Genomic DNA, 16,385 nt, shown 5'->3' with positions numbered 1-16,385 from the left:
ACTTCCGACCGGTTAATTAAAAATAAGTCTGGAGTTTTTGTTTTTAAGGTCCAATAAACCCAATTTCCAGTTTTTGCTTTTTGGGTGTTTTTGAAACCGCCTTGAGTCAGGGGTATTTAAAAACACTCAAAAAACAAAAATTTGGTTTATTGAACCTTTTCAAAAAAACTCCAGAAGTCAAGTTTGCAGTGATTTTTGTTATGGCCCAGACTACGCCTCTATAAAAACTCAAATAATAATGGTATTACTCAAAAACAATAATGTGCAAACAAGTAAAAAATTTAGAGGTGACATTGAAAATATAGCTGAAACAAACTTAAACTGGACAAGATAAATGCCTATTAAAATAATATAAATGAAACAAGAAAAAACATAAAACAAAAGATGAAATGTTTTTCGCAGAACAAGAGTTGCTCAAAACAACCTCCTAAAAACGAGAAAAATCTAGAAAAATAGCTTTTAGAGGGAGAAGCGCTCTATGAGGTAAAAAGTAAAAATAGTAAAAAGTAAAGTAAAAATAGACGATAAAAGAAAAAAGAAAAACAACATACTGATTTGAGCATTCCTCAACCAAGTAGATTTTTAAAGGTAAGAAAAAGAAAAAAACAAAACATTATAGATAACTAGTGATATTCGTATATATTTCCGATAGAAGTTGATCATGCTTTACAGTTTAACAATATTCTCAACGTACAAGTTATAAAGATATAAGTGCGATAATAATGCTTCCTCCAGTACACAATTGCATACAGTCAAACCTAGTCGTAGACAGAACAAAAAATAAAACAAACAACTCGTTTCGCTTCCTCCAGCGCATTCAGCCCTGCCTAGTAGTGTCCACATCTGCACCCCGATGAACCGCCGCTGCTGTCTCCGCTGGCCGGAAGCCAATTTTATTCGCTCGGCGGAAGCTGCACCGTGGCACCAACCGCCGAAGCAGCACCCGCCTCTACGCTGCTAAAATACTCGGCTACGGCCTGCCGGTACAGCATGGCGATCGTTTTGGCCCCGCCCAGGATCATCTCCGGCCGGCCGACCGAGGTGTACGCCTTGTGCCATTCCGTGTGGCTTACGTTGAGATTTTTAGCCATCACGCTGCCAATTGTGATGGCAAAGCCCGTGTCCTTTAGCTGGTAATTTTCCGGCGTGTCCGCGCGGATTGAGGCGACCACGGGCAGCGGAACCGGCGTCATCTGGGTGACCGTTTTGAGCAGGATGCTCTTGGCGTAGTCGAACAGCACGATCACGCTCGCTTCGAACCATCTGAAATTGGGGGATTTCGTGGAATTACAGTCAGACGAAACTAAAATTTAACTCACTGATCTGGAAACAGCTCCACCAGGAAGTTCTCCACGGCCACCACCGGGAGATGGTCGTCCACACGTGGGTTCTCCGCACGAATGCTGTTGATTCGATGCTCGGCTCCCTTCAGCCCGGCCGCAAATCCAACGGGTTGGGCAGCAATTGCCGTAGCTTGTGCCGAGAGGCCACTGTATAAAAAATAACAATAATTTGTGGAACATAGAAATTTACTGCAAATTTATCAATTTTACTCACATGACGGTTGCCTTGCCGAAAACAGTTTGAAACGCTTCCCGAACCGGTCGAACCTTATCGTCCTTGTCCGACGCCACGATGACCTCGGTGTCACCTCCGGAATCTATGCCAAAAAAATAGTCCATATCATTACTTCACTCAGCCCACAACGATTCCCCCACACTTACTAATGTACTCCTTCATCTGCGGGTCCAACGTAGTCACGATCGTGTCCACCGAGCTTTTGGCCTTCTCGGCGACCTTCTGCAGGATTCCGTTGCTGCTGACCGCGCCCTTCATCCAGCCAAACAGCGCCGAGCCACCCTGCGTGATGGGGCTCAGCGCTTCCGCCAGCGGTTCCGGGTTCAGAATCATGTTGGCAAAATCTCGGCTGGTTTTGGCCTCGGATCCGGAAGCAGCAGCAGTCGCAGCTTGTTCCGGCGGTCCAGACGGTGCCGCCAGGCTGGTGTCCTTGCTGGAGGGAATCGCCGGACTGAAAGTCGTCGGAATAAACGGGTCCGTTTCGTTGCCCTTACGGGGAGAATCCTCCTGGTCCGATGAGGAAGGCTGCTGCGGAACAGCTGGTTGGCCCGTGGTGGACGCCGTGATGAAACTTGGTAGCTCCGACGGGGGACTTATGTTGGACAGGATGTTTCCTGCTTTCTTCTGGTCGGCCATGGCTGGTAGGAAAGAAATCGGCCTAGATTTTTCACGAAATTTCACCACGGACAAAGAATCGGACTGCGAAATTTAAATGGAAGTTGTTTTGTTTTCGATTCGACGATCTGTTTTTGTTGACATCAGCAGGTGTACTAAAACAGAGATTTCGAGCCAAACATTTCATTAGGGCACAAAACCAAAAACCGCGATTCGAGAAAATCGCTTGCAAAAAGTGGACAACTTGTTTCAATTCCATGCTTTTTGGGTGTTTTTGAAACCACCTTGAGCCAGGGGTATTAAAAAAGACCCAAAAAGCAAAACCTGAAAATTTGGTTTATTGGACCTTTTCAAAAAAAAACTCCAGAACTGTTTTTCATATAATGCAGGGGCCATTTCTGAATGCAATTTCGAAGAGAGCTAAAAAGGCACTAAAGCGCCGTCACCCGATTGTTGTTTTGAATGATGTTTATGGGCCCTTTTGTTTAGTTAGAAATAATGAGGAATCCAGCGGAAATTTTGATAATTGGTGAAGTTTTGTGATCGAATGGTGTAGATAAGGTATGTGAAACATAAAAATTCCGCAAAAGTATACTGAATAGCAGCCGTGGGACCGTAACAAATATTGTATTTCGACGAAGTTGTTTGTGCAGAAATTCTTGGTGAAACGAAAATCAAACTTTGTTTTGAAGTGAATTAGTGTTAAGAATGTATGAAAAGTTCACTTTATAACATAAAAAGTTTCTCAACTACGAAAAACTAACGAAAAAGAAAAGGGAGTTTGGAGTGAACATTGTTATGTGCCCTTTTGTGTTTGTGATTTTTCCAATAGGAAATTGTTTGCTATCAATCTGAATCTTGGAGGGCATGAATCTATACACTGAAAACCCAACCATGCCAGTTGCTGCCATATTGTATGGTTAAATTGAGAACACGCACCGACGTATTTTTGCTAAAAACATTCCGTGCTTGGATTGACTGATAAACGCAGTCAGTTTCACTATGTCGTTAGCGGTATGGTAATTTTAACCCTCCAATATGGAGAGAATGATAATGATTTCGTAATTGCTACCATGCAATTTTGTGGAAGCATGGTTCATTTTACCATATTTGCGTTTACTTTTACAAAAAAAGCCGCAGTTAATTTAATAAGCAGCATTTTTAGCAAATGTTCTTAAAATTACCATGGTCGGGCTTTCAGTGTAGAGAGTGTACTAATGAATGGAATAGTGGAACAATCCCGAAGTTTACGTTTTGGTTTTGTGCCCTAATGAAATGTTTGGCTCGATTTCTCTTTAGCACAAGTGTGTCTTGGCTAAATTAGGGCTGTCGAAATATTCATGCTCAAAAAAATGTACAAACTCATTTGATTTCAAAATTCTTAAATTCTTAAATTCTTAAATTCTTAAATTCTTAAATTTTTAAATTCTTAAATTCTTAAATTCTTAAATTCTTAAATTCTTAAATTCTTAAATTCTTAAATTCTTAAATTCTTAAATTCTTAAATTCTTAAATTCTTAAATTCTTAAATTCTTAAATTCTTAAATTCTTAAATTCTTAAATTCTTAAATTCTTAAATTCTTAAATTCTTAAATTCTTAAATTCTTAAATTCTTAAATTCTTAAATTCTTAAATTCTTAAATTCTTAAATTCTTAAATTCTTAAATTCTTAAATTCTTAAATTCTTAAATTCTTAAATTCTTAAATTCTTAAATTCTTAAATTCTTAAATTCTTAAATTCTTAAATTCTTAAATTCTTAAATTCTTAAATTCTTAAATTCTTAAATTCTTAAATTCTTAAATTCTTAAATTCTTAAATTCTTAAATTCTTAAATTCTTAAATTCTTAAATTCTTAAATTCTTAAATTCTTAAATTCTTAAATTCTTAAATTCTTAAATTCTTAAATTCTTAAATTCTTAAATTCTTAAATTCTTAAATTCTTAAATTCTTAAATTCTTAAATTCTTAAATTCTTAAATTCTTAAATTCTTAAATTCTTAAATTCTTAAATTCTTAAATTCTTAAATTCTTAAATTCTTAAATTCTTAAATTCTTAAATTCTTAAATTCTTAAATTCTTAAATTCTTAAATTCTTAAATTCTTAAATTCTTAAATTCTTAAATTCTTAAATTCTTAAATTCTTAAATTCTTAAATTCTTAAATTCTTAAATTCTTAAATTCTTAAATTCTTAAATTCTTAAATTCTTAAATTCTTAAATTCTTAAATTCTTAAATTCTTAAATTCTTAAATTCTTAAATTCTTAAATTCTTAAATTCTTAAATTCTTAAATTCTTAAATTCTTAAATTCTTAAATTCTTAAATTCTTAAATTCTTAAATTCTTAAATTCTTAAATTCTTAAATTCTTAAATTCTTAAATTCTTAAATTCTTAAATTCTTAAATTCTTAAATTCTTAAATTCTTAAATTCTTAAATTCTTAAATTCTTAAATTCTTAAATTCTTAAATTCTTAAATTCTTAAATTCTTAAATTCTTAAATTTAAATTCTTAAATTCTTAAATTCTTAAATTCTTAAATTCTTAAATTCTTAAATTCTTAAATTCTTAAATTCTTAAATTCTTAAATTCTTAAATTCTTAAATTCTTAAATTCTTAAATTCTTAAATTCTTAAATTCTTAAATTCTTAAATTTAAATTCTTAAATTCTTAAATTCTTAAATTCTTAAATTCTTAAATTCTTAAATTCTTAAATTCTTAAATTCTTAAATTCTTAAATTCTTAAATTCTTAAATTCTTAAATTCTTAAATTCTTAAATTCTTAAATTCTTAAATTCTTAAATTCTTAAATTCTTAAATTCTTAAATTCTTAATTCTTAAATTCTTAAATTCTTAAATTCTTAAATTCTTAAATTCTTAAATTCTTAAATTCTTAAATTCTTAAATTCTTAAATTCTTAAATTCTTAAATTCTTAAATTCTTAAATTCTTAAATTCTTAAATTCTTAAATTCTTAAATTCTTAAATTCTTAAATTCTTAAATTCTTAAATTCTTAAATTCTTAAATTCTTAAATTCTTAAATTCTTAAATTCTTAAATTCTTAAATTCTTAAATTCTTAAATTCTTAAATTCTTAAATTCTTAAATTCTTAAATTCTTAAATTCTTAAATTCTTAAATTCTTAAATTCTTAAATTCTTAAATTCTTAAATTCTTAAATTCTTAATTCTTAAATTCTTAAATTCTTAAATTCTTAAATTCTTAAATTCTTAAATTCTTAAATTCTTAAATTCTTAAATTCTTAAATTCTTAAATTCTTAAATTCTTAAATTCTTAAATTTTAATTCTTAAATTCTTAAATTCTTAAATTTTAAATTCTTAAATTCTTAAATTCTTAAATTCTTAAATTCTTAAATTCTTAAATTCTTAAATTCTTAAATTCTTAATTCTTAAATTCTTAATTCTTAAATTCTTAAATTCTTAAATTCTTAAATTCTTAAATTCTTAAATTCTTAAATTCTTAAATTCTTAAATTCTTAAATTCTTAAATTCTTAAATTCTTAAATTCTTAAATTCTTAAATTCTTAAATTCTTAAATTCTTAAATTCTTAAATTCTTAAATTCTTAAATTCTTAAATTCTTAAATTCTTAAATTCTTAAATTCTTAAATTCTTAAATTCTTAAATTCTTAAATTCTTAAATTCTTAATTCTTAAATTCTTAAATTCTTAAATTCTTAAATTCTTAAATTCTTAAATTCTTAAATTCTTAATTCTTAAATTCTTAAATTCTTAAATTCTTAAATTCTTAAATTCTTAAATTCTTAAATTCTTAAATTCTTAAATTCTTAAATTCTTAAATTCTTAAATTCTTAAATTCTTAAATTCTTAAATTCTTAAATTCTTAAATTCTTAAATTCTTAAATTCTTAAATTCTTAAATTCTTAAATTCTTAAATTCTTAAATTCTTAAATTCTTAAATTCTTAAATTCTTAAATTCTTAAATTCTTAAATTCTTAAATTCTTAAATTCTTAAATTCTTAAATTTTAAATTCTTAAATTCTTAAATTCTTAAATTCTTAAATTCTTAAATTCTTAAATTCTTAAATTCTTAAATTCTTAAATTCTTAAATTCTTAAATTCTTAAATTCTTAAATTCTTAAATTCTTAAATTCTTAAATTCTTAAATTCTTAAATTCTTAAATTCTTAAATTCTTAAATTCTTAAATTCTTAAATTCTTAAATTCTTAAATTCTTAAATTCTTAAATTCTTAAATTCTTAAATTCTTAAATTCTTAAATTCTTAAATTCTTAAATTCTTAAATTCTTAATTCTTAAATTCTTAAATTCTTAAATTCTTAAATTCTTAAATTCTTAAATTCTTAAATTCTTAAATTCTTAAATTCTTAAATTCTTAAATTCTTAATTCTTAAATTCTTAATTTAATTCTTAAATTCTTAAATTCTTAAATTCTTAAATTCTTAATTCTTAAATTCTTAAATTCTTAAATTCTTAAATTCTTAAATTCTTAAATTCTTAAATTCTTAAATTCTTAAATTCTTAAATTCTTAAATTCTTAAATTCTTAAATTCTTAAATTCTTAAATTCTTAAATTCTTAAATTCTTAAATTCTTAAATTCTTAAATTCTTAAATTCTTAAATTCTTAATTCTTAAATTCTTAAATTCTTAAATTCTTAAATTCTTAATTCTTAAATTCTTAAATTCTTAAATTCTTAAATTCTTAAATTCTTAAATTCTTAAATTCTTAAATTCTTAAATTCTTAAATTCTTAAATTCTTAAATTCTTAAATTCTTAAATTCTTAAATTCTTAAATTCTTAAATTCTTAAATTCTTAAATTCTTAAATTCTTAAATTCTTAAATTCTTAAATTCTTAAATTCTTAAATTCTTAAATTCTTAAATTCTTAATTCTTAAATTCTTAAATTCTTAAATTCTTAAATTCTTAAATTCTTAAATTCTTAAATTCTTAAATTCTTAAATTCTTAAATTCTTAAATTCTTAAATTCTTAAATTCTTAAATTCTTAAATTCTTAAATTCTTAAATTCTTAAATTCTTAAATTCTTAAATTCTTAAATTCTTAAATTCTTAAATTCTTAAATTCTTAAATTCTTAAATTCTTAAATTCTTAAATTCTTAAATTCTTAAATTCTTAAATTCTTAAATTCTTAAATTCTTAAATTCTTAAATTCTTAAATTCTTAAATTCTTAAATTCTTAAATTTAGATTCTTAAATTCTTAAATTCTTAAATTCTTAAATTCTTAAATTCTTAAACGACGTGACGCTCTTCCGATCTAATTCTTAAATTCTTAAATTCTTAAATTCTTAAATTCTTAAATTCTTAAATTCTTAAATTCTTAAATTCTTAAATTCTTAAATTCTTAAATTCTTAAATTCTTAAATTCTTAAATTCTTAAATTCTTAAATTCTTAAATTCTTAAATTCTTAAATTCTTAAATTCTTAAATTCTTAAATTCTTAAATTCTTAAATTCTTAAATTCTTAAATTCTTAAATTCTTAAATTCTTAAATTCTTAAATTCTTAAATTCTTAAATTCTTAAATTCTTAAATTCTTAAATTCTTAAATTCTTAAATTCTTAAATTCTTAAATTCTTAAATTCTTAAATTCTTAAATTCTTAAATTCTTAAATTCTTAAATTCTTAAATTCTTAAATTCTTAAATTCTTAAATTCTTAAATTCTTAAATTCTTAAATTCTTAAATTCTTAAATTCTTAAATTCTTAAATTCTTAAATTCTTAAATTCTTAAATTCTTAAATTCTTAAATTCTTAAATTCTTAAATTCTTAAATTCTTAAATTCTTAAATTCTTAAATTCTTAAATTCTTAAATTCTTAAATTCTTAAATTCTTAAATTCTTAAATTCTTAAATTCTTAAATTCTTAAATTCTAAATTCTTAAATTCTTAAATTCTTAAATTTTAAATTCTTAAATTCTTAAATTCTTAAATTCTTAAATTCTTAAATTCTTAAATTCTTAAATTCTTAAATTCTTAAATTCTTAAATTCTTAAATTCTTAAATTCTTAAATTCTTAAATTCTTAAATTCTTAAATTCTTAAATTCTTAAATTCTTAAATTCTTAAATTCTTAAATTCTTAAATTCTTAAATTCTTAAATTCTTAAATTCTTAAATTCTTAAATTCTTAAATTCTTAAATTCTTAAATTCTTAAATTCTTAAATTCTTAAATTCTTGAATTCTTAAATTCTTAAATTCTTAAATTCTTAAATTCTTAAATTCTTAAATTCTTAAATTCTTAAATTCTTAAATTCAAGCAAAACATTGTAAAAGGACCCAAGTCAAAAAAGTAAACAAACAGCTTTTTTGTTGCAAACGATGCTAAGAACCTTTACCAGCTCGTTTCAAGGGGACCATAGTTGATCCATCGAAAAAATGTTGTCTTGTCATTATTTTTTTTGCATTAAAATGAAAAAAAGTGATCAGAAATGGTTTTTGATCGTGTTTTTTACCGTTGTACATAAAAATTTACATAGGGCTTTAGTACCCAATTGAAATTTTTGTCTAGTTTGGAGTGAACATTGTTATGTGCCCTTTTGTGTTTGTGGTTTTTTCAATACACGCAAAACGGACATTAGGTATAAATTCCTAATTTTTAGTATTTTTTGAACTTATGTTCTAGCTTGTCAAATTATACCTAAAAATTAGTATTTTTTTCTTCCTAAAATTTAGGATTTTTTAGAACACTGAAGTACTTCTTAAAAATTCCTAAATTTTAGTATTTTTTTTAGTTCTAAAATTGCGATTCACGTTTTGACAAGTCAAAATAAAATAATTTCGTGGCTGTGAGTTGGTGTTCCGCAGTGCTGCTGAAAACTTAGGACCTTTGGCAAGGTAAGTTTTGTGCAGGAAGAAAAGTGGTTCTCCGGTTCTGCACGGAGAACGGAACCCGGAGCATCCTTGTCAGAGGAAGTGTGGCTCGCGTGCTTGTGGAAGAGGAGGAGGAGGAGGAAGAGGAGGACGGAACCTTCAACTCCCGGCGAAATTAAAAAAGCCGCCTCTTCACTCGTGTTGCTCTGGAGGACGGATCTCGGGACAGATATTTGCGTGGCGATTGTGTGAATGAAAAACTGTATCGAGTTTTAGTTTGACGAACCAATTTTTATCTTTTTGTGATTTCGGGTGTGTGTATGTATGCGTTTGTGAAAGTGCGTTTGTGAAAGTGTTTGTGTGTGTGTGCGCGCTCGTGTGGGTGTGGGTGTGCTCGTGTGTGTGTGTGTGTGTGTGTGTGTGTGTGTGTGTGTGTGTGTGTGTGTGTGTGTGTGTGTGTGTGTGTGTGTGTGTGTGTGTGTGTGTGTGTGTGTGTGTGTGTGTGTGTGTGTGTGTGTGTGTGTGTGTGTGTGTATGAGAGACTGAAAGTGAGAGGGTGGGGGTAGAGGAAGAGAAAGAGAGAAAGAAAGAGAAAGTGGGAGAGAGAAGAGGAGAGGGAGAGAAAAAGTGGGAGAGAAGAGGGAGTGAAAGAGAGCGAAAATGGGAAAGGAGAGAGAAAGGGAAAGGTAGAGAAATGGGGAGTTTGTGAGAGAAGGCTGGAGGGGAAGAGGGAAAGAAAATGGGAGAGAGATAGGGTGAGGGTAGAGAAGAGAGAGATAGAAAGTAAGAGAGAGAAAGTGGGAGTGAGACGGGCAAAGATGAAGAAAGAGAGAGATAAGAGATATAGTTGGAGAGAGAGTAGGAGATGGAGAGATAGTAGGAGAGGAAGAGATAGTAGGAGAGAGAGAGAGATAGTAGGAGAGGGAGAGAGAGTAGGAGAAGTAGAGAGAAAGTGGGAAAGAGAGAGGTGAGAAAATATGAGAGAGAAAGAAAGGGAGAGAGGGTAGGAGAGGAAGAGAAAAAGTTGAATTGAGAGGAAGGGAAGAGAGAGATAGTAGGGAACAGGAAGAGCGAGAAAATAGAAAGAGAGGGTAGAGAGAGAGAGAAAATTTAAAAAATCTTTTATTCCAAACATTATAAAACTCCAAAAAATCTTATATTCTACAATTCCAAATATTTAAAGATTAAAATGTTGAAGTTGTAAAAATATTAAAATAATAAAAGATATTTAAAATAAATAAATAACAAATTATTAAAGAACTAACATATTATAGAATATTATACAAAATTATAATGTGTAAGTACATTTATGAAAAAGTTGTGTTTTAGGTAAATAAAAATATTAATATCATTTAAACTTTTTTTTTCTTCTGCCTGCATATCTCTTGGAAAATACCTAATTTAAAAATTAAGATATTGAAATATCAAAATATTAAAATATTAAAATATTAAAATATTAAAATATTAAAATATTAAAATATTAAAATATTAAAATATTAAAATATTAAAATATTAAAATATTAAAATATTAAAATATTAAAATATTAAAATATTAAAATATTAAAATATTAAAATATTAAAATATTAAAATATTAAAATATTAAAATATTAAAATATTAAAATATTAAAATATTAAAATATTAAAATATTAAAATATTAAAATATTAAAATATTAAAATATTAAAATATTAAAATATTAAAATATTAAAATATTAAAATATTAAAATATTAAAATATTAAAATATTAAAATATTAAAATATTAAAATATTAAAATATTAAAATATTAAAATATTAAAATATTAAAATATTAAAATATTAAAATATTAAAATATTAAAATATTAAAATATTAAAATATTAAAATATTAAAATATTAAAATATTAAAATATTAAAATATTAAAATATTAAAATATTAAAATATTAAAATATGAAAATATAAAAATGTTAAAATATTAAAATATTAAAATATTTAAATATTTAAATATTTAAATATTAAAATATTAAAATATTAAAATATTAAAATATTAAAATATTAAAATATTAAAATATTAAAATATTAAAATATTAAAATATTAAAATGTTCAAATATTAAAATATTAAAATATTAAAATATTAAAATATTGAAATATTAATATAATAATATTAAAATATTAAAATATTAAAATATTAAAATATTAAAATATTAAAATTTTTTTTTTTTTTTTGGGAGGGTGATCCAGCCGCACATCGTTGATGTCGAAACCTCTAAACTGGGCCCTCGTCCTGTCACGTCCGTCAGTAGTCTTGTCGTACATTACAACTAGAACCAGATCAGCCAATGAATTAGTACACTTCGACCAAATAAACACTGACGCTGTATGGATCTGACTCTAGAATAAATGCACAGTTGTGTGTTATTCATAAGTCCAAAATGTTCAATTATTCATATAAGTCCAAATATTCATTTGCGGATAACTACCTAACTTGAATTGAATACAAGATTTAAAGCAACCTATCCGAAAGCTACTCTTATCTCAAATCCCCGACGACCAAAAAAAAGGTTTCTTTTAAAACCTGTCTGGCTTCTATTAAAAAACAAAAAAAAAATAACAGTTGATATTTTACAAGTCGTGAATTGAAAAAGAAACGACCATTTGTTCGTCAGAATTCCAGTAGATCCTCGATTCGCAACAATGGTCGATACAATCATAATCCGACAACCGTTAGTTCAACAGATCAACGAATTTAGTCCGATATCATTTCACTATTGATTGATCGAGACTCTATGGAAATTTTGACAAATCAGAATGGTTTTATGCTACTTGAATGAAAATCACCGATTCTGATAGAATTACTAAATTCACTGTTACTAATTTTGTCCCTAAATAACTAAAGGCAAAGTATAAAAAGTTGATATTTATAGTTAAAATCCTAAATTCTACAAACACTATTTTTTAAACCCGCATCCTAACCTGACACCCACATTAAGATAGGAAAAATCACATATGTAGCGGTTCATTGTACAAATGTGATATTTCCACTATCAGAGAACCTCCTTGTCTCGATGACAGCTTACCGGCCATCGATTAAGCCCTGAGACTACGCCAAAGTGGGTTCTCGCAGCATGAAGTGGTGTCCATGTGTAAAAATGGAAGCTTCAGCAATATACTGAACACTTCGATTTTAATTCCACATCGAATCAAATCATACTCTTTGCCAAACAAGCATCAAACCTATGACACTCATTATGACAAAGCCCAGGGAAAATATTAAAATATTAAAATATTAAAATATTAATATAATAATATTAAAATATTAAAATATTAAAATATTAAAATATTAAAATATTAAAATATTAAAATATTAAAATATTAAAATATTAAAATATTAAAATATTAAAATATTAAAATATTAAAATATTAAAATATTAAAATATTAAAATATTAAAATATTAAAATATTAAAATATTTAAATATTAAAATATTAAAATATTAAAATATTAAAATATTAAAATAATAAAAAATTAAAATATTAAAAAATGAAAATATTCAAATATTAAAATTTTAAAATATAAAGATATTAAAATATAAAAATATAAAAAAATAAAAATATAAAAATATTAAAATGTTAAAATTAAAATATTAAAATATTAAAATATTAAAATATTTAAATATTCAAATATTCAAATATTCAAATATTAAAATATTTTAATAATAAAATATTAAAATATTCAAATATTCAAATATTCAAATATTAACATATTAACATATTAACATATTAAGATATTAAAATATTAAAACCTTAAAATATTAAAATATTAACATATTAAAATAATAAAATATTAACATATTAAAATACTAAAATATTAAAAAATTAAAAAATTAAAAACTTAAAATATTAAAATATGAAAATATTTAAATATTTTAATATTAAAATATTAAAATATTTAAATATTTAAATATTTAAATACTAAAATATTTAACTATTAAAAAATCAAAACATAAAAAAACCAAAATATAAAAAATAGATAAATTTAATATTAAAAATATAGATACATTAAAATATATATATATATATATATAATTTAAATTTTAATATTTATTTTTAGGTGAGAACATCTATGAAATAGTTGTGTTTGATGTAAATAAAAATATAAATATCATATAAACCATGGTTTTCTTCTGCCTGCATATCTCTTGGATAATACATAATTTGATCTTTGATTATTCTTAAGTATAAGTAATTTTCGATCCCTCACTTTTCTAGAAAATACCTCAAATTTAGGTTTTTATACCTAAAAATTAGGAATAATCATGGTCCGCCATCTTGGATTATATCTAAATATTAGTAATTTTGGATCCCTCACTTTTTATGAAAATATCTCAAAATTAGGTATTTATTCCTAAAAGTTAGGAATAATCATGGTCCGCCATCTTGGATTATACCTAAATATTAGTAATTTTGGATCCCTCACTTTTTATGAAATTACCTCAAATTTAGGTATTTATTCCTAAAAATTAGGAATAATCATGGTCCGCCATCTTGGATTATATCTAAATATTAGTAATTTTGGATCCCTCACTTTTTATGAAAATATCTCAAAATTAGGTATTTATTCCTAAAAGTTAGGAATAATCATGGTCCGCCATCTTGGATTATATCTAAATATTAGTAATTTTGGATCCCTCACTTTTCTGAAAATACCTCAAATTTAGGTATTTATTCCTTAAAATTAGGAATAATCATGGTCCGCCATCTTGGATTATACCTAAATATTAGTAATTTTGGATCCCTCACTTTTTCTGAAAAAACCTCAAATTAAGGTATTTATTCCTAAAAATTAGGAATAATCATGGTCCGCCATCTTGGATTATATCTAAATATTAGTAATTTTGGATCCCTCACTTTTTATGAAAATATCTCAAAATTAGGTATTTATTCCTAAAAGTTAGGAATAATCATGGTCCGCCATCTTGGATTATACCTAAATATTAGTAATTTTGGATCCCTCACTTTTTATGAAATTACCTCAAATTTAGGTATTTATTCCTAAAAATTAGGAATAATCATGGTCCGCCATCTTGGATTATACCTAAATGTTAATAATTTTGGATCCCTCACTTTTTTCTGAAAATATCTCAAAATTAGGTATTTATTCCTAAAAGTTAGGAATAATCATGGTCCGCCATCTTGGATTATATCTAAATATTAGTAATTTTGGATCCCTCACTTTTTCTGAAAATACCTCAAATTTAGGTATTTATTCCTTAAAATTAGGAATAATCATGGTCCGCCATCTTGGATTATACCTAAATATTAGTAATTTTGGATCCCTCACTTTTTCTGAAAAAACCTCAAATTAAGGTATTTATTCCTAAAAATTAGGAATAATCATGGTCCGCCATCTTGGATTATATCTAAATATTAGTAATTTTGGATCCCTCACTTTTTCTGAAAATACCTCAAATTTAGGTATTTATTCCTTAAAATTAGGAATAATCATGGTCCGCCATCTTGGATTATACCTAAATATTAGTAATTTTGGTTCCCTCACTTTTCCAGAAAATACCTAAAATTAAGGTATTTTGGTTCTACAATTATACCTAAAATATAGGAATTCTCGTACTAAAACGCTATTAGTAATTTTATTACTAATAGCCGACTAGTAATAAAATACCTTATTGCAGTCAGGTTCGATTATACCTAAAAATTAGGAATATATACCTAATGTCCGTTTTGCGTGTAGGGAATTGTTTGCTATCAATCTGAATCTTGGAGGGCATGAATCTACACTCAAAATCAGAAGTATCCCTCAAAAGGGTACTTTCAATCCTCAAAAAGGATACTTTCTATCCTTTTCATAAGTTCACCCGGCGTCACCCTTTTAAAAGGGTATGTCAAAATCAGTACATTTTCGATACAATTTTTAAGGGTGACGACGGGTGACCATGAAAAAAGGATACTTTTTACTTTGAGTGTATAGAGAGTGTTCTAATGAATGGAATAGTGGAACAATCCCGAAGTTTACGTTTTGGTTTTGTGCCCTAATGAAATGTTTGGCTCGATTTCTCTTTAGCACAAGTGTGTCTTGGCTAAATTAGGGCTGTCGAAATATTCATGCTCAAAAAAATGTACAAACTCATTTGATTTCAAAATTCTTAAATTCTTAAATTTTCAAATTCTTAAATTCTTAAATTCTTAAATTCTTAAATTCTTAAATTCCTAAATTCTTAAATTCTTAAATTCTTAAATTCTTAAATTCTTAAATTCTTAAATTCTTAAATTCTTAAATTCTTAAATTCTTAAATTCTTAAATTCTTAAATTCTTAAATTCTTAAATTCTTAAATTCTTAGATTCTTAAATTCTTAAATTCTTAAATTCTTAAATTCTTAAATTCTTAAATTCTTAAATTCTTAAATTCTTAAATTCTTAAATTCTTAAATTCTTAAATTCTTAAATTCTTAAATTCTTAAATTCCTAAATTCTTAAATTCTTAAATTCTTAAATTCTTAAATTCTTAAATTCTTAAATTCTTAAATTCTTAAATTCTTAAATTCTTAAATTCTTAAATTCTTAAATTCTTAAATTCTTAAATTCTTAAATTCTTAAATTCTTAAATTCTTAAATTCTTAAATTCTTAAATTCTTAAATTCTTAAATTCTTAAATTCTTAAATTCATAAATTTAAATTCTTAAATTCTTAAATTCTTAAATTCTTAAATTCTTAAATTCTTAAATTCTTAAATTCTTAAATTCTTAAATTCTTAAATTCTTAAATTCTTAAATTCTTAAATTCTTAAATTCTTAAATTCTTAGATTCTTAAATTCTTAAATTCTTAAATTCTTAAATTCAAGCAAAACATTGTAAAAGGACCCAAGTCATGTTATATATGTTGCTCGTGTCTGTAAACCGTTTACCGCAAGGCCTACTCGGACAGATTAAACTGCAGCCGGAAAAGTGGTCAACCCGTGCGTTTCTATAACCCTCTTTGGAGGGCTCGTATAAAAAATTGACCGTTTTTGGAACTGTAGCACCACCATCCGTCGGCTGATTGTTCGGAGTTGCTTCCAAAGTTTCAATTTCCTCTTCTGGATATGCCTGGAACGTTTTCTCCGACGTTTTTTCGGGAGACTTAGCCAGCCTGGGCCGTTACTTCGCAGTTTATTCTGTAACGTGATTTTTCAGCTAACTTAAAAGAGCAAAAGATTTCTTTAAAACTAGGCTTACCTGCGATTGTTCTGACGGTATCTATGAATATTGCACCCATCACCTCACATCAGAAAATATTTAACACTAAAATCAATCAAAAGACTTCCAAAAATTATAAAATGCTGAAAAATTAGATTGGATGCAAAAGGCCAAACAACAGACTAGGATTTGTTTTGGTTAGA

At 25.8% G+C, this 16,385-nt stretch overlaps 1 protein-coding gene across 1 annotated transcript; it reads right to left on the bottom strand.

Moving 5' to 3' along the window:
- Positions 1-613: 613 nt before the first annotated feature.
- LOC6037546 (protein PRRC1) lies at positions 614-2,337 on the bottom strand. The gene is made up of 4 exons (XM_001847394.2): positions 1,725-2,337; positions 1,558-1,660; positions 1,320-1,490; positions 614-1,263 (listed from the first exon to the last, which is right to left on the bottom strand). Exons 1-4 carry the CDS (start codon positions 2,212-2,214, stop codon positions 894-896), a joined length of 1,134 nt encoding a protein of 377 aa, XP_001847446.1. The 5' UTR covers positions 2,215-2,337; the 3' UTR covers positions 614-893.
- Positions 2,338-16,385: the final 14,048 nt, after the last annotated feature.

This window comes from Culex quinquefasciatus, chromosome 2 (assembly GCF_015732765.1).
Source record: "Culex quinquefasciatus strain JHB chromosome 2, VPISU_Cqui_1.0_pri_paternal, whole genome shotgun sequence".
NCBI classification, from domain to species: domain Eukaryota; kingdom Metazoa; phylum Arthropoda; class Insecta; order Diptera; family Culicidae; genus Culex; species Culex quinquefasciatus.
Note: the sequence above shows the minus strand (reverse complement) of the source record. Positions and strands in the feature narration are given on the sequence as shown.